Source organism: Scardinius erythrophthalmus (genome assembly GCF_964197995.2).
Source record: "Scardinius erythrophthalmus genome assembly, chromosome: 3".
Taxonomy (NCBI): domain Eukaryota; kingdom Metazoa; phylum Chordata; class Actinopteri; order Cypriniformes; family Leuciscidae; genus Scardinius; species Scardinius erythrophthalmus.
Window position 1 is genome coordinate 60088390 of NC_138223.1, and position 18857 is coordinate 60107246.

The 18857-nt window shown below is 42.3% G+C and overlaps 2 protein-coding genes across 4 annotated transcripts; both read left to right on the top strand.

Annotated features, from left to right (window-relative positions):
* The first annotated feature begins 512 nt into the window (after positions 1-512).
* On the top strand, positions 513-5513 carry LOC308689012 (uncharacterized protein). Of its 2 annotated transcripts, none has more exons than XM_081362548.1 (3): positions 513-698; positions 1773-1839; positions 3556-5513. In XM_081362548.1, exon 3 carries the CDS (start codon positions 3563-3565, stop codon positions 4871-4873), a length of 1311 nt encoding a protein of 436 aa, XP_081218674.1. In that variant the 5' UTR covers positions 513-698; positions 1773-1839; positions 3556-3562; the 3' UTR covers positions 4874-5513. The 2 variants fall into 2 exon arrangements, with proteins under 2 accessions (XP_081218674.1, XP_081218675.1); XM_081362549.1 differs by having other exon boundaries at positions 579-698; positions 1641-1839; positions 3556-5041.
* LOC308689011 (uncharacterized protein) lies at positions 3812-8950 on the top strand. 2 transcript variants are annotated; one of them, XM_081362546.1, is made up of 5 exons: positions 3812-5127; positions 5569-5700; positions 5785-6097; positions 6689-7466; positions 7546-8495. In XM_081362546.1, the coding sequence occupies exons 2-5, from the start codon at positions 5569-5571 to the stop codon at positions 7721-7723; spliced, it is 1401 nt and encodes a 466-aa protein (XP_081218672.1). In that variant the 5' UTR covers positions 3812-5127; the 3' UTR covers positions 7724-8495. The 2 variants fall into 2 exon arrangements, with proteins under 2 accessions (XP_081218672.1, XP_081218673.1); XM_081362547.1 differs by lacking the exon at positions 3812-5127 and having other exon boundaries at positions 5398-5700; positions 6689-8950.
* Positions 8951-18857: the final 9907 nt, after the last annotated feature.

Here is an 18857-nt window from a genome sequence, read left to right on the forward strand (position 1 = left end):
AATAAAAACAAATGTAAAAGATAATTGCAAAATATCTCACAATCCTGACAAAACTTTATATCACAAAAAAGGTCAGAATTGTGAGATCTCAATTAGCTTTTTTAATTTTTTTATTGCATGGTCGAAACAAGTATGAGGTGCCTTGTTGACTTTTTTGGAGATTGAGTGTAAAAAAAAATTCTTTGCCTAAATTGCTGTCAGTGTCAATGTTTACATATGATTTGACAGTTTATTTTAATATATATATATATGTGTATATATAAAGCTCAATAGCATTTGAAGAGAATAACTATATATATATATATATATATATATATATATATATATATATATATATATATATATATATATATATATATATATATATAGTTATTCTCTTCAAATGCTATTGAGCTTTATATTTTGCATGAGCCCACACCAGCAGTGAAAAGAAGTCATTCTCTTTAAATGCTCAAAAAGTTAGAAACGTTACTTTAAAGTTTAAATCAAAGTCGAATGCAACTTTAGAGACGCTCCCATTGTCCCATTGCAGATGCAGACTTCGGAAGTCTTGAAGGGATTAGACATTGGATGAGATCAGGGAATCAAGGAATATTGGGAATGAGCGGTGAGTTTCGGTTCCTCCAGGGCAGCAGAGGGCGCTGTGACCGCACGACCCCCGCGGAAGACCGAGTCCTCGCGGCTGCAACGCTCCGCTGGTGCGTGTTTACTCTTTTTATCTGTTTATTATCTCCTAATATGATTGATGTTTTTACAACTTTAGTGCTTTAATGACCGCAAACGAAGCGCTTCATGCAGCTTCTCGCAGTTATTGTACCGGACTGTTTTATTCACAGTTTCAGGAGAAGTATCACGTTTAATTTCTCACACATATTAACTTATTAAATCCAGCGACTGAACATAAATGTGTTAAATGAATGGGGCAGTGCTGTAGAAGAGACCGGGGCTAGTTGTCACAGACAGATATGAGGATTAAGTCAAAATTAACTTTAGATCTCCAAATGAATGCGCTTTTGTGTTTGTGTGTGCAGTGAATGACTCTGTTGATGTTTGCACAGTTGCATGTGTTGGGTAATAAGTGAACTTATAACACACTGACATACATATATGCCAGACTCATTTATGTAACGAAGGTAAATGTTTACAGAAAGTTTGAACTTTGTTTCGTATGGTAAGGGCATTTCCCCCCTAAAAAAGTCACGTGACAACCCCAGCTAACAACAACGTTCTGTAAATGTTATGTTAAGATAAAATGTACTAAAAATAACATTTACAGAACGTTCTTACAACATTACTGATGTTCTTGTAATGTTAGGAGAAAACATTGTGTTTTTACCTGAAAACGTTCTCATAACGTTGAGAGAACTCTTATGTTCTTTGTAGTTGATGAACTAGACAACATTGATATTTGCTGAACGTCAATTTGCTTAGAATATTACAAATACATGTTCAAAGAATGTTATGTGGGTAAAAAATAAGGGAATGAGGATGTTAACATTATTATCGTAACCTTTTTAAAGAATGTTCTTACATTTTGGAAACATTGCACATCACTGTTGCCACAATTATTTTCTATTTTAGCTGGGATTTAACTTGTAAGTTAATATTCACTAATATTTGACATCTCTTTGCATTTGCAGATGTAATGATGTAAATGTACTTGGCATTATGGTGCTTGTCTTTATCTGTGGACTAGCATAGCTAGCGCTAGTTAGTGGCAGGTTAAGTCCTCTGCGGACTGGGTTGAACTGGTTTTCGTTGTGTCTGTTAAGTGGCGGCAGGACCGGGGTCACGTGACGGCGCTGAGGACTGACGGACACAGGAGCTGCTCACCCCAAGGTCAGACATCTGCACTATTATTATTGTTATTGCACAGAATACGAGATAATGGGAAAATAATGCAACAAAGGTTGTTTCCAGATTGAAATAGCGTCACAGTCCAGCTTAAGTAAGTTCAGTGATGGTAAATTTTGGTTGTAAAAAAGTTATTTGTTTAGTTCATATATATATAGCCGCTCTGGAGAACACCGTGATGTCATCGTTCGGCGCGTATCTGAAGCCCACGTTCTCTCCGACTCGGAGCGCACACAGAAAGCCGCCTGGGGAACAACGTCTCTTTTGCGGCTAAATGCGCTTTTAATAACACTGTTTAACATCAAACCCGTCCCGCACTTTAGCATCAGTACTAGGGATGGCTCGATACCACAATTTTGGCTTCGGTACGATACCAGAATCTAATACCTCAGTATCGATACTAAATCTACACCACAGGTGACCAATAACCAGCCTCAAAAGTTAAATGAATTGAAACAATTTTATTAAAAAAACACTGCTTGAAACTGAGAGTGATGAGAATGATGAGACCTAAACTTCATTCATTGGTTCTGGCGTGTCATGCAAGCACATTTGAGCTTTCGTGTTTACCGTATCTTATTTCATTGATAAGCAGTTATGTAGGCTATGTGCGCTGATCAGGGTTGTGAATAAAAGACTAAATTAAATCAGTTGAATGATGGACTCACCTGTCGATCTCTGAACTCCTTGAATAAGTCAGGATGAGCTAGAGACAAATGCTTAGCCAGATTTGAAGTGTTGCCTCCCGTTGCGACACATGATTTCAAACAGCGTTTGCATAGTGGTGCATTCACGTCTGTAGCTTCACCTTTTTCATTACCTCTGTAGACAAAGTAATGCCATATTTCACTCCTACTGCCTTCTTTATTGATTGATTGCGGGCGTGTAGAATTAGCTTGATCAGTTCGATCCATCTTGGCCCTGTCCCAAATGGAACCCTAAGCACTCGCGGTCTTCCTCTGAGTCCGCACTTTCGTGACGTAACGCCGCTTTGACTGTCGGGAAGAAGTCTGCTGCGGGGTCCACATAAGCGTGGGCTCGGCAAAAGTGCGCATCAAGGCCCACATGGGGGCGCTCGCGAGCACCCTTCTGAGATCTAAAAATGACAAATGGGACACACTGCTGTCTCACGGACTTAACGGACACGCACACACGGCAGCCATTGTCAGTCCACAAGACCGAAAGTGCACATGAAGTGTGCCATTTGGGACAGGGCCCTTGTTTCTCCGTTGTCACTTTTTGCCGGTTTCAAGTGACCCGCGTCTGTTTGCGTAGCGCACTGCCGCCTAGCGGTGAACTTCGAAATTGCAGCGCATCAAATACCGAATTGAGCAAAATTATGATATTGTACCGTTTGAAGTATAATATATACCGGTATTTGTGCAGTACCGGTATACCGCACATCCCTAATCAGTACACTGCGTTTTACAACTCTCATCTCGACTGATGTGGACGTTGAGTTTGGCTTGGGAATGCTGTGAAGGAAAAGCGGCACAATAATCACTTTAGCTCAGTTTTCTTAATCGTCAGAAGCCGAAATCGAAACTCAGTTACGATTAATCGCACAGCCCTACGTCTGACTCGGATAAAGTGCCAATGTCACTCTGTAAGGAATTATGAAGTAGTTTTTACACTTTTTTTTTATTTGTAATTTGTTATTAATTTATACCAAAAATGTATTTGTGTTTGTTCCTCTTCCAGCGCTATCATGGTGAGGACGTATAAAAGGAAGACGACCCGAGCGGGTACGGCGCCGGAGACCATGCTGAAGGCCGTCCGCCAGGTGCTGGTGTTCAAGAAGACCATCCGAGGAGCCGCGGAGGAGTTCGGGATCAACTACCGCACACTCGCCCGCTACTGCACCAAGATCCCGCGCGAGGAGGTGGAGGGAAGCGCGGAGCATCCCAGCTGCCCCGTGGGCTTCATCGGCGCCCGGCAGGTGTTCAGCGCGGCGCTGGAGGCGGAGCTGGTCTCCTACGTGCTGATGGCGTCCGACGTGTACCACTCGCTCCCGCCCAAGGCCATCCGGAAGCTGGCGTTCCAGCTCGCTAAAGGCCAGCAGCTGCAGACGCCCCCGTCGTGGCGGGAGAACAAGCAGGCCAGCGCCGACTGGTTCGCCGCGTTCATCAAGCGGCACCCGCTGCTGTCCGTCAGGACGCCGGAGCCGGCGTGTCTAGCGGGCGTCGTGAACAAAGAGATGTTCTACGTGAAGCTGAAGGCGCTGATGGAGCGGCACCTCTTCAAGCCCGAGGACATCTGGGTGATGGAGGAGACGGGGATCACGACGGCTCCGAGGCCGGATCGAGTGGTGTCCCGGAGGCAGACGGGATCCTCCGTGACGTGTCCCGACCGCGGGCCCCTCGTGAGCGTCGCCGGCACCGTCTCGGCCAGCGGCGCCGTAATCCCGCCCTATTTCGTCTTCCCGCGGGTGCAGTTCCGGGAGCACTTCCTCACCGGCTCGCCCGCGGGCAGCTCCGGTGGCGCGCACATCAGCGGCTGGATGCGGGAGGAGCAGTTCCTACACTTCCTGCAGCATCTGGCGCGGCAGACCGGATGCTCCCCGGATAAGCCCTGCCTCCTGCTCATGGACGTCCACGTGTCGCACCTGTCCATCGACGCCCTCAACTTCGCTAAAGCTAACGGCGTGGTCGCGCTGTCCTTCCCGCCGCACCTCGAGCGCTCGGTTTGCGGCCCGTTCCAGAAGTGCATCAACGCCGCCATCGACAGCTGGATGCTGGGAAGCCCGGGCCGGAGCGTCACGATCCATCACATCCCGGGGATCGTGGCGACGGCGCTGCCACAGGCCGCCACTGCGGACAACATCACGGCGGGGTTCAAAGCCTGTGGGATTTTCCCGCTCGACTCGAGCGCTTCCGGACAGCAGGGCTTCGTCACGGACTCTCCGGTCGCTCCGGCCTCCAACGGCTCGGACTCGACCCGGGATGCTCCCGATCCCTCGTGTCCGTCAGCTAAACCCGCGCTGGAGACGGACGGCTGCCGACTCGACTGGCTCGATTAGTCCTCATCTCGAACATTGACTCCACTTCACACACACTCTGCCGACTTTTATACCGTTTCCTTCAATTCCTTTTGTTACTTTCTCCTGTTTCATGAACTGCTCTTGATTCACTGCTGTATTACGGTGTAAATTATTGCTGACAGGAATTAAATGACAGATTTTACATGCATACATTGTGGAAGATTACTTTCTTGTTACTCTAGATAGTGCTCTTCTCTAGTTAGCTGCGGCTGTGACAACATGCCCCACTGGCGGTCAGAAGTTTGGAATGATTGAGATTTGTTAATGTTTCTGCTCATTTATTTGATCAAAAAATACAGTAAAACGGTGAAATATTATTATAATGTAAATCATCTGTTCTCAATGTGAATATACAGTAAAGTGTAATTTATTCCAGTGATCAAAGCTGAATGTTCAGCATCATTACTCCAGTCTTCAGTGTCACATGATCCTTCAGAAATCACTCTAATATGATGATTTGATGATCAAGAAACATTTATAGAATTTTTATCAATGTTGAAAGCAGTTCATATTTTTGTGGAAATGGTGATGCATTTTATTTTTCATGATTCTTTATACAATAGAAAGTTCAAAAGTACAGCATTTATTTGAAATATAAAGTCATTTTAATTATCAAATCATTCTGCTCTCGTTCTGAGTTTGTGTGTTGTAATGATGATGATGTTTGTCTTCAGATGGATGTGATCTGCTGTAAGTCAGTGGGGACGGATCTGTCCATGCTGGACATTGAGGACCTCCTCGCTGAGCTCTGTCAGCTGAAGAGAGAGGTGGCGTCACTGGAGGCGAAGCTGAGAGACAGAGGAGAGGTTTGAGCTGCTCATCCTTCATCCCTAACGCTTAATATCAGCAGGTCGTTGTTTATCTGTGCTGATCTATGATGTGTTTGTCAGGATCTGGAGAAGGTTTCAGTGTGTGTGAGTGATGGGACAGAAGCTCAGGATTCAGTCTGGAGATCCAGAGACACACAGGACTCAGAGCTCAGCCTCACTTTACTGTGTTATACTGACGCTCAGGATCATGGATCCGCTGATCAAACCTCTGACTGTAACGCTGGAGAACAGCAGATGAAGATGTGCTCCGTCACACTGGAGGACTGCAGGAACCTGATAGAGAGACGAGGAGAAGAAACCACAGCAGAGGAACAACAACAGAGCCGTGAGGAGGAAGATCAGAATGATGAAGATGATGAGATTATACCTGCTGGTGTGTTTCTTCCTTTCTTTCTACCTTTTGTTGTTTTTCCTGACACTTGAATGTTTACTCACCATTAGTGATGGGTCGGTCATGAACGATTCGGTTCATTTTGAACGAATCTTTAATTTGACTCGTCTCAGAGAGTGATTTGTTCGTTTTGTGTTGACCGTGCATGTGCAACACCCTATACAGTGCTTTGCAATTGGAAAGTGCTACTGTATTATTAAGTCATGAAATATTTAGCAGTTGTACTAATGCTATAAAAGTACATTATAAATGTGGTGAAATAGGTGGCATGAGTTCGTTTAATAAACTTACAGGCTTTGCGATTAATAATATCACGATCAATACCCACAAATTAATTATTCGTACCCTCGTTTTAGTAAATCATGGCCATGTTGTAATCATGTTTCCATTGTTTTTTAGACAGTGTGTCCACAATTTACCAAAACAAGGGAACAAACTAAGTCACGGGAATTAATTCTTAATTCATGGCCACAATATATAGTTTTTTAGCCTTAAATAAACAGAATTAATGTAATTACTGGCAGATACACTACATTTTAAAGTTTTTGTATTACCAAATTTTATTCCCTTCAGATGAGAATGGAGGCTCATCTTCTGAATCGAGAGATCAGCCGACGGCCAAGAGTTTCTCCTGCGGGAAAACCATGAGCTCACGGGGACATCTAGCGAGACACGAGAGAGGACACGCCGAACAGAAGCACTGTACGAGACGCAGCTGTCCCTCCTCAGAGGAGCGGAGGCTCCGTGTTAAACAGCACCAGGAGTTTCGCTGCCAGCCGTGTGGGAAGCTGTTTCCCGTTCCTTCAGGCCTGAGAGTCCACATGAAGACGCACACCGGAGAAAAGCCCTTCCACTGCGGCGAGTGCGACAAGCGTTTCAGCTCTAAAGGGAATCTTGATACTCACAGGCGGATCCACACGGGGGAGAAGCCGTATCAGTGCCCTCACTGCGGGAAGAGCTTCCGTCACAAACCCCATCTGATGAAGCATGTGCGCACACACACCGGGGAGAGGCCGTTCCAGTGCAGCGAGTGTGGGAAGACCTTCACCAACTCCAGCTGTCTGCGGACACACCACAGAACACACACCGAGGAGAGGCCGTATCAGTGCACACACTGCGAGAAGAGCTTCCGACAGCGCTCTCACCTGACGTGCCATGAGCGGATCCACACCGGAGAGAGGCCGTACCTGTGCTCCTCCTGCGGGAAGAGCTTCTCCGACCCGCGCCATTACCGGATCCACCAGCAGCGTCACACGGGGGACAAGCCTCACGACTGCTGCGTCTGCGGGAAGAGCTTCAGCCAGAGCTCAACCTTACTGAAGCACCAGAGGATCCACACGGGAGAGAGGCCGTACAAGTGCTGTCTCTGCGAGAAGAGCTTCGCTCGATCCGACGTGCTGAAGGTCCACGAGCGAGTCCACACGGGAGAGAAACCCTACCAGTGCTCCGTCTGCGGAGAGAGCTTCGCTTATTCAGGGGTTTTCCAGAGCCATCAGAAGAAACACGCGGAAGAGCTTCCCTGAAATCAGCTTCTGCAAACTCACTGTTTATCCGGCGATCAACATCCGGCCTGCTGGAGATCCAGCTCGTTCAGCCCTGAGGATTTGAACTTGCTTGATGTTTTAATGACTAACATTGTTGTTTTAGTTTTCCGAATGTAACTTTACTAAAGAAGCAAGACTTTGAAATGAATATACTGCTGTCAGGCCAGTTATTCCTTTACAAACACCTTGTAAATGTTTGTCGTTGGTAGATCCTCATGTTAAGGAAAATGTTAAATAGGTTTTTTTTCCCAGTTTTCTCCCAGGGATGACGAATAATAAAATATTGTTTGATTAGTTAACATTAAACTCACTTACATTCAAATCACAAGTTTTTAAGATAAGTTTTTGTTTAAATATTTTATAATGTAATCATTTCACAGTTAATCTCCAAATTAATGTAGAAATAACTGAAAGACAGTATATTTTAAATACTTGGATGAAGGCCAGGATCACTGATACTAATAGAGCTACTGTCTTGATTAATTCCCCCCCCCCCCCCCATTTTAAACATTATAGCCATTCAGCATTACAGTGTAATTGAAAGCTATCAATCTTTTAACATTTATTATGCTTCAACAATATAACTTTTAATTTAAGTGAACTTAAAACAATCTTAACATAAACCCAAAATAAATGTCATATAACTTAAAATTAATTTGCATAGTTAAAACATTAATTGATTGGGATTTATTGAGTCATTTGCATAAAATGAAGGCGACAAATCTAGTGAATGTGTGTGTTTTCTCATCTGGCACTGAACAGAGTCCCTCATTAAAGGTTCTGATAAGACGCTAAGTTCAGTCAGTCGTTTAATATCGTGGCATATTATTATATGTACATTGTTCATCTAGGTGTCAGGTGGCACAAAAAATGCCATATGATGGACAATGTACAGTTGGTTTTATGACTAAGTCATTGTCTTCAAATACAATTCAGCTTTAAATATTGTCATATTCTGTGTATGATCCCATACTGTAGTGAAATACATAGCAATATTTGCATATGGTTTAACAGTTTATTGTCATAAATATCAAAAATCTAAAAGGTGTGCATCATACCAGACACCTAGATGAACAGTGTACAGTTGGTTGTATGACTAAGTCATTGTCTTCAAATGCTATTGAAGTTAGAATTGTTTATACCAATGTTGCATGTAATTTTGAGACGGTCCCTAAATATGCGAATATCGAACATCCAGCTTCAAACCAACTTCATGCCAGTGTGCAATTTTGACAATACCTCCCTTACTGTATGTATACTACACATGTACATTAAAATATTACTGTAATTCACCTATAGTGTTTTTTCATGTTTCAAAGGTTGTAATAATTCCCCAGTGACCAGACTGACTTACTACAGGTGAAAACTTAAAAAAACTGCCACTGTCACAGCCCTACTCACAAGTGGCTTTCCTTGCCATTAATGATTGGATAACACACATACATCTCTTTTGAATAATAATAATGGCCAGTGCAGTGGCTGGGATATATGCAAACCTACCAACATTCGTTGCTATGATTTTTGGAATGACTTATGGAAAAAAATACGTTTTAGTCGCATAACATTAGTTTATGGAAACGGTGTCATTTCACAATAGTTTTTTGATGACATTTAGAAACAAATCGCTAAAGTTTTGCGCAAATCTGTAATGGAAATGCCACTACAATTTCGATTATAAAATCCCTGACATTCTGATGTCAAATCATGAGTGTCAGAGATTGAATATCACTTTATAACATCATCTTAATGACTTTTCAGATGTTCATAGATCAACAGAGACGGATATCAAACTGATCCGCCTATCTTTGAAACATGAAAAAAAAAAACATTTTAGGTGAATTACAGTAATATTTTCATATTAATATTTGTGTACTGTGTGTACAGTAAGGAAGGTATTGTGAAAATTTGACCAGTAGTAAGTCAGTCTGGTCACTAGGCAACTACTACAACCTTTGAAACATGAAAAAAAAAACACTTTAGGTGAATTACAGTAATATTTTCATATTAATATTTGTGTACTGTACTTACAGTAAGGGAGGTATTGTGAAAATTTGACCTGTAGTAAGTCAGTCTGGTCAATAGTAAATATACAATAACCTTTGTAACATGAAAATACATTTAAGGTGAACTACAGTAATTCTTTTCATAAAAATAATTGTGTACTGTATGTACAGTGAGGCAGGTATTGGAAAAATATCACCTGTGGTAAATCAGTCAGCTCTCTAGGAAAAACCTACAACAGTTGGAACTTGACAAAAGCACTTTGTAAACTACAGTAGGCCTAATGTATCATAAAAGCATTTGTTTAATGTACTTGTAGTAAAGAAGGGAACATGAAAAAAAAAAACACGTTATGTGAACTACAGTAGTTTTTTCATAAAAAAAACATTTGTTTAATGTACTTAAAGTAAAGAAGGGTATTGTCAAAATTTTACCTGTAGTAAGTTAGTGTTGTCACTAGGAAAGTACTACAACCTTTGGAACGTGAAAAAGCACTTTAGGTAAGCTACAGTCACTTTTTAATAATAATAAAAAGTGTTTACTGTATTTACAGCAAGGCAGATATTGGCAAACTCTCACCTGTAGTAGTCTGGTCACTAATAAACACAACAACCTTTGGAACATGGAAAACACTTTAGGTGAATTAAAGTATTAAAGTATATATTTTCATTAAAATATTTATCTACTGTACAGTAAGGGAGATATTGGCAAAATATCACCTTTAGTAAGTCAGTCTGGCCCCTATGAACAAACTACCAGCTTTAAACTTAGAATAAAGCTTTTGGTGAATTACAGTAACTTTTTTTTTTATAATTGTGTATACCTACTGTACATACAGTAAGGGAGGTATTGGCAAAATGTCACTGGTAAGTTGGTGTTACTAGTTGGTCTGTTTTTAAGTAATTTTAACTAGTAAAAATTATACGTTTTAACGCAGTCGGTGTAATTGGCAGACGTTCCCTCAAGCATTATGAGCCGTGAACGCGCGTTAAAGCACTATCAGGTATAAATAGATAATGCACGTAAGGTTATTTTTAACAAATATTTCATGTCGACATAAATTGATTGACTACTGTTAAAAGTAATCTTGGTATTGATAATCTGTAAGACTGCCGACTATAGAGCAGTGACATGGAAAAACGAATGTCTGGCGAATATCGAACCTAAAACTAACTTTACCTTTCATATCCATGTCACTTAGAAGTCACTGTGCATGTGCAGTGTGTGTGTCATCACTCAAGCTTGCTTCTGATTGGAGAAAAATGACATGTTGCAACTGTCCCCGGTCTCCCCTAAGTGAAGTTTTCTCACATTTCTATTTTTTTTTTTTCAGTATTTTTCACTATTTCTGACGTGAAGGATAAATTAATTCAGAAAGTTTGCTCTGACTCGCTGCGCTGTAAAATACAGTCACTATCTGGTGTAGAAACTCTTCAATCCGCCTCAGGGTTTTCATGTTTCAGGTCAGGTGAACTCTGATGCACAGGAGCAGGTGGAACAGGTGTTACGACTCTCTGCTTCAGGAAACAGATCGGCGAAAACAAGTTAAAGGGGACATATCATGCTAAATCCACTTTTTTAGCCCTTAAATGCATTTTGTTGTATATTTGGAGTGTTTAAAAGTACAGAAAAGTTGAAATTATTCTCTTCAGGTGCTTCGTTGATATCTTTATATTCTGTTTTGGCCTTATTTTTCAACCTGTTCAGATTTTTCTGTTATCTATGACGTTTTGTGAACTATTACGTCACAGTATTTGCAGTGGAACTGCCAAATAAGGACATTGACTTCCAGCCCAACACTTCGAGCAATCCGCCATTTTTATTTCTCGCTGCAATTTTGTAGTCCAAGCTAAAGGATGCAGAAGTTACGAGAGGGTAAGTTAAAATGTTCGGTTGTTGGATGTAGTAACCCACACGCTTCATTACACCGTCTAATGTAGATGAACTGCCGCGCTTGTGACAGGACGCATGTTTAACTGAAAGAACGAGCAGAGAGAGAGACCCGGTCGCGCGCGCGCGCGCTCACTCTCTCTCTCTTCAGAGCCAGGCGAACGTGTAAACAAGACATCACCGTCTCCAAACTAGACGCTGTCTTGCTCTCTCTCCCTCGCACATATTAATCAAAATAAATCGACACGGTGGTAAAAGGTCGGAAGACCAAAGTTTCATGTGTAAATACAGTAACACACCATTGCGATACATCCATATGAAGACGTTGTTCTGCAGGTTCGTCGTCTTCATTTTCATCTCGCTCCGACTCTGGCTCGAACATGTAAGGCTGGCTGGACAAGTCTTCTGTTGTTGACATTTTGTTAATAACGTGTGAATAAAAAGTTTCTGTGCCGCTATAATCGTATATCTGCTATCAAACTACAAAAATGGCCGAACGGGGTGGAGTTGAACCTCTGCATCCTGGAGAGGGGGCGGGGTATGATGTGTCTCAATTGTATTTAAAGAGACCGCACCAAAACGAGTTGCTCTCAGACGCACATCAGAAAAGGGGTAGAAAAGGGGCCTGTGGAGCTATAATAATGAGGAATTCAGACCCAAGCATTGCAGTTCTGCTTTATATAGACTACAAATGTATGATTTATATGTTAAAAGGAACGATTTAAAAGCATGATATGTCTCCTTTAAAACACTTGATGGATGAGGAGAAGACGCCACTTCAGAGACTCTCACAGATGTCACACTTTACGGTCAGTTATTTGCTTCTGATTTGATGTGTAGGCCTACATATTATTATCACATATGCGTCGTTAGATCCGTGTGTCTGTAACTCGTTTGTTGGCTCGGTTTAGTAAAAACAGAATAGCCTCTAAACTGCCTTCCTTTTTTCTGTTTCATGTCAGAAATAAAGCTTGATTTCTTATTCTCCCATTCATGTATACAAAATGAGTTCATGATGTTTAAGTTTATTTGTCATGTGCATAAAGTTCCCACATAGCAACATTGTGTCTGCCCAGATCCGGCCCACATCTGGCACACGTGGAAAGATGATCTGGCCCACATGCAGCGTGGAATGACGGCACTTGGGTGGGCCTCTCCTGTTCTCCAGATCTGGGTCACAAGCAGGCCATAGCAATGCCACATCTCAGCCAAGAGCAAAGAAATAAACCAGAACTGGACCTTATCTGAGCCACAAAATCTGTGTATATTAAATATGGAGTCATCTCAGCCTTAATAAGCCTGTTAAAGGGACACTCCACCCATTTGCATTAAGCTTTGCATTGTTAGAAACCCAGTCATACTATTGAATGGTCGTGCAACACTCTCTCATTTTCCCCTGAGACGGGAGAAATCCATTATTTACCTCTTACACTTCCTCCTACAATGACGCAAAAATCGTCATTTTGCGTCATTGTAGGAGGAAGTGTAAGAGGGGGGGATTTCTGTTGAGACTACAGACACTAGTTTCTCATCTTTCCCAGGGTGGGGCGCGCTCACGCTACAGACCTATTACAGATCAGTGGGTGGACTTTACTCTCTGAAACTGAAAGCAATATCCTCCATCTTGTTTGAAGCTAAGCTAACAGGCGCTGTGGAGACAGATGTACAGTTATGACAATAGCGGAGGAGAGTGCTCAATATGATATAGAGGAAGAGGATTTCGGAAGTCTGATGCTTGAATCAGGTGTTTGTGGCTACCTTTACAAGCCGCATTATAGCGAAGAGCAGCCGAGGCAGAAGACCTGCCTGCCGCGGACGAGGAGCCCGGACTGGCTCGAGTTAGGGCGGACTGGTGGCGCCGGTGATCTCACTATGCAGCAACGAACCGCTATGAACACAGAGATAGAGTCCGTCTGCGGCAAAGAATTTCAACGATGACAATTTCTCCTGGACGAAATCTCTGAATCAGACGAGGACACGGACGTTTGTGTTGAGAACTATCCTAGTTTTGCACCGCATATGCTCTGACTGAACATCCAGGTACCATGCAATAATTCACCTTTTCGAAAGAAATACAAACGAGGAGTAATGCACTAATGAGTTCGCCAACTAACTAGACATTTTGTGTGAAATGAATTTCAAGCTCTGGTGGTAGCTATCCTTGTAGACAGAAGAGTGATTTCTCTTATAGGCAGATATGCGCTTTCTGGACTAGTGGGAGTGGCTTGCGGAGCTGTGCAATGTGGTGCATTGTGGGAGTTGTTGTCTTTCATACAAATGCGTCCTGAAGTTATTTTTTGTCTTTCCTCGGTCACGAAGGCACCAAATTCAAAATTTATTTTACATTTCGACTACATATATGACCCACTTTCAATAAAAAACAATGTTCAAATGGGTGGAATGCCCCTTTAACAAGCAGAATCACTGAAGGAAAGAAGAGAACAGAAAAAGAGACGAGCAGAAACACAAGAACTACAACTGACTTCAGCCACAGCCTCAGATTAAATCCACTGAAGAGAAAAGAAGACATTAAATCTGTGAAGATCTCAGCAGAGGAGGATTAAACACCTCCACAAACAGCATTACCAGCTTCACTATTACTAACCAGACTGACTTTATTTCTGTCAGACGTCTACAGAAGTTTTTATTGAGAATTAACAGGTTTAACTCTAATGTGTTTTAATTTGAAGTCACCATAACAGTGAATAGTGTTTCCTTTAGTTGGGCTCTTAACTCGTATTATATATTTAGTCTTTTTTGGCGGCTGTGACAGTGTGTGTGTCAAACACATTTGCAGCAGCAAAGAAAGCTAAAGTGAACTGAGATCAGGTGATGATAGTTACCTGTTGATGGTTTTATAATCATCATTAAAAAAAACTGTCTCACTGATCTCTTTGGAGTCTAACAATAGTGTTGTACCATTAATATATTCTCATCACAAACCCTGTGTTACTGCAGCATGAGGTCCAGCAATATTATAACAATCAGTTAGAAGACTTTGACGATGACAAACACCGACATCAATAATCAATGTATGAATCTCAACAATGGTGACAATCAAAAGTACCTTGCTGCAATGCATGCTGGGTACCATCATTGTACAAAACTCCCAGCATGCATTGCAACATGAATAAATTATGCTGCTGAATTGTCCTATTAATTTGTTTAATTCTAAATATGTGCTTTTATTTTTTTGCTGTTCTTTTTGTTGTGACATTTAGTAGCTTTTCAGTGATGTTCTGAATGAATCTGTTTATCTATATCTATCTATCTATCTATATATATATATATATATATATATATATATATATATATATATATATTAGAGGTGGGCATAGATTAATTTTTTTAATCTAGATTAATCTAGATTAATTTTGAAATTAATCTAGATTAATCTAGATTAAAATGGCTCATTTGAATTCTGCCGAAGGCATTCAGAATATGTGTGCTACCCAAATAATGACTATAAAAGTAAGTCTTTGAGAACGGGTTTCTCAAGCCAGGTGGCGCATTAGACCAGGGGCTCATCTCCTGTTTCCAAAATGCATCACAAACTGCTTGAGAAAGCTGTTCTACTCATAGACTGTAAAAGGTTGCTACTGTACTGTTACCGTCCATAGGCAACATAGGCCTATGTTATTATCAACTACTATAGGCTATCAATAAGGGATGGGCGATATGGCCTAAAATCTATATTGTGATATACATTGCAGCCTCTTGCGATAACGATATACAGTATATTATAATAAAACCATTTCAGAACAGGTTACACAGACCCTGCTAAAAAACTGCTAAATGTATTTTTTTTAAAGGGTATATGTAGTTTTGAGAACATATATTGTGCAAAACTGTGAGTATACAACATAATTTTGCAGATAAATAAAATTTAAGTACACTAGCTGCAGAGACTTGTGGGGGTTTTATTATGAAAGGGGGTTTTATTATGAAGCGCCCTAACAGGAAGTACCGGGTCTTCTAGGTGCTCGGGGTCATGTGAAAAATGTGAGTTGGAAAAATGACGCATAAATAAATGCTGTTCAGTTGCTCTACAATGTGTCGCTTGAATCTATGCCCAATAACACGACATGGTGTCAGAAGTCGGGCGGCAGTAAGAGCTTAATCGCCGGGGAGTGAAAGTAAGCTGCTCTGGGAGCGAAAAAGAGGGTTTTATCGGGAGAAAAATAATGTCGGATACAGAGGAAGCGGGAGCAAGCGCACCACATACGCAGCCTCGCAGGCTACCGCCCCAGCTACAGGTAAACAGCGGCAACAATGCTAACGCAAATCCACCCCCGAACGCCACATTCACCATTCAGCCTCCCGAAGCGTTTGATTTTTCTAACCCTCAGCAATGGGAAAAGTGGATACGGAGATTCGAAAGATTCCGTCTAGCCAGCAATCTGCATCTTAGCTCAGAAGCTAACCAGGTTAACACGCTCATCTACTGTATGGGGGATGAAGCGGACGATATTCTTCGAGGTCAAGTTTTATCGGACGTGCAGAGACAACAGTATCAAGCGGTAAGAGACACTTTGGACATATATTTTGTGCCCAGGAAAAATATTATCTACGAAAGAGCCCGGTTTAATCAAAGAGTGCAGCTAGCTAATGAGACTGTTGATTCGTTTGTCACCGCGCTTTATGCTTTGGCGGAAAATTGCAACTACGGTGCACTACACGATGAGTTAATAAGAGATCGCCTCGTCGTGGGACTCAGAGACACTAGCTTAGCCGAGAGATTACAAATGGACAAGGATTTGACGTTGGAGAAGGCAGTAAATCTAGCCCGGCAGTCAGAAGTCATAAAAAGGCAACAAACAGACATTAGAGGAGAGAACAACACGGAAATAGATGCTGTGTCAGTGAAATATAGAAAACATCAGCATCCAAAACAACAGTATCCAAAATACAAGTCCCCAACTCAGCCAAAATACACAAAGTCCAAAACACCAAATGAGAGATCCTGCTACAGATGTGGTAAAACACCTGCACATGCTAAAGTTCAATGTCCAGCGAAAGATGTGACCTGTCATACTTGTGGTAAAAGAGGACATTTCAGCAAGGTGTGTAAGTCTGTTAAATCCGTGCATGTGATCGAAACAGAGAAATATAATGACACACCCATGTTCCTTGGTTCTGTGGACGCAGGTTCAGATCCTTGGTATGCAGATCTTACCATCAGAAACCACAAAGTCAGATTTAAGATAGACACTGGAGCGGATGTTTCAGTTATCCCAGCCCAGATGTACTACAGTATAAATCAAAATGCGACAGAGTTATGCAAACTAGACAGACCATTGTTTGGACCTGGGGGCACTCCTCTCAATGTCTTGGGTATGTGCAGAGAAACATTGTGCAAAGGTGAAGCAGAAATTGAAGAAAACGTGTATGTTATCAAAGATTTGCACATAGCGCTGTTGAGCAGGCCAGCAAGTGTCAAGCTAAACCTTGTGTCTAGAGCAGATAGCATAGACATGAAAGTGTTAAATGAGAAATATCCAAAGCTGTGTCAGGGGTTGGGGTTAATGCAGCAACCTTATACTATTAAGCTGAAACCTGACGCTGTTCCTTTTTCCCTGGCCACACCAAGACGTGTCCCCATTCCTTTGTTGGGAAAAGTAAAACAGGAACTGGAAAAAATGGAGTCCATGGGAGTAATCAGTAGAGTTGAAGAGCCAACTGAATGGTGCTCAGGTATGGTCCCAGTGCCAACCAAAAATGACTCGGTGCGCATTTGTGTGGACCTCACTCACCTCAATGATGCAGTGTGCAGAGAGAAGTACATCTTACCTTCAGTGGAACAGACACTCGGATCCCTGGCCGGAGCAATCGTCTTCAGTAAGTTAGACGCAAACAGAGGGTTTTGGCAAGTCCCATTGTCACCTGAGTCAGCACACTACACAACATTCATTACCCCTTTTGGACGCTACCATTTTAACAGACTTCCTTTTGGAATAGCCTCAGCCCCAGAACATTTTCAGCGGAGAATGTCAGTGATTCTCAATGGGCTACCAGGCGTGGTTTGTCATATGGACGACATACTCATTTGGGGAAAGGACCAGCACGAACATAATGTCAGACTTCACACAGTGCTTCACAAACTGCAAGAGGCTGGTGTCACACTAAATATGGAGAAATGTGACTTAAGCAAAAATGAGGTAAAGTTCCTTGGACACATTTTGTCTGCGGAAGGAGTCCAACCTGACCCGGACAAAATCCGAGCAGTCAAAGCGATGAAAGAGCCGTCAAATGTCAGCGAAGTGCGCAGCTTTCTTGGGATGGTCAACCAGTTAGGTAAATTTATTCCAGGACTGGCTGAAAAAGATAAGCCCCTAAGAGATCTGCTTTCAAAGAAAAACCAGTGGGTTTGGGGCTATGCACAACAAAAAGCATTTGATCAGCTGAAAAGTGAACTGACATCAACACCTGTTCTAACTCTCTATGATCCAAACAAAGATCTTAAGCTGTCTGCTGATGCCTCATCCTACGGACTCGGAGCAGTCCTATTTCAAAAAGAAGGTGAGCAGTGGAGACCGGTAGCATACGCCTCATGCTCCTTAACTGAGACAGAGCAGAGGTATGCACAGGTGGAGAAGGAGGCGCTTGGACTAACGTGGGGATGTGAAAGATTTAAAGACTTCCTTATCGGGAGACACTTCTCCTTAGAAACTGACCACAAGCCACTTGTCAGTCTGCTGGGACAACAAGCCCTAACCGAGCTCCCACCCAGGATCCAGCGGTTCCGACTCAGGCTCATGAGGTACAGTTACTCCATCTCACATACTCCAGGCAAAGCACTTCTTACAGCGGACACCCTTTCACGCGCACCCGTTGAACAAGATTCAGATTCTAAAGCTGCAGCAGATCTAATGGCTGACACAAACATCTACGTCGATGAAATAATCAGAAGTCTACCTGCTAGCTCAACGTACATCACACAATTGAAAGAACAACTAAAAACAGACAAAACATGTTCTGAAGTTATGTCATTGTGTCAGAGAGGCTGGCCAGATTACAGCCATCTCACAGGTCCAATCAAAGCATATTGGCCACACAGAGACACTCTAACTGTACTTGATGAACTGCTATTGAAAGGCACCAGACTCGTGATTCCTACCACTATGCGCAACTCTGTTCTCATAGCCCTACATGAGGGACATCAGGGAATGTCTAGGTGCAGATAGAGAGCTAGAGAGACAGTGTGGTGGCCTGGGCTGAGTGGGCAAATCAACGAGCTTGTAAAAAATTGCACCACATGCATTAAGGAACGTGCCAACTCAGTGGAGCCTTTAATGCCCAGTGTGCTC

What these genes read in the sequence shown, in the direction of transcription:
- LOC308689012 (XM_081362548.1), top strand. Translation starts at nt 3,563, where the DNA reads ATGGTGAGGACGTATAAAAGGAAGACGACCCGAGCGGGTACGGCGCCG.
- LOC308689011 (XM_081362546.1), top strand. Translation starts at nt 5,569, where the DNA reads ATGGATGTGATCTGCTGTAAGTCAGTGGGGACGGATCTGTCCATGCTG. An exon ending in TGATGAGATTATACCTGCTG is followed by an intron (nt 6,098 to 6,688) that starts GTGTGTTTCTTC and finishes TATTCCCTTCAG; the next exon opens with ATGAGAATGGAGGCTCATCT. An exon ending in ATCCACACGGGAGAGAGGCC is followed by an intron (nt 7,467 to 7,545) that starts GTACAAGTGCTG and finishes CACACGGGAGAG; the next exon opens with AAACCCTACCAGTGCTCCGT.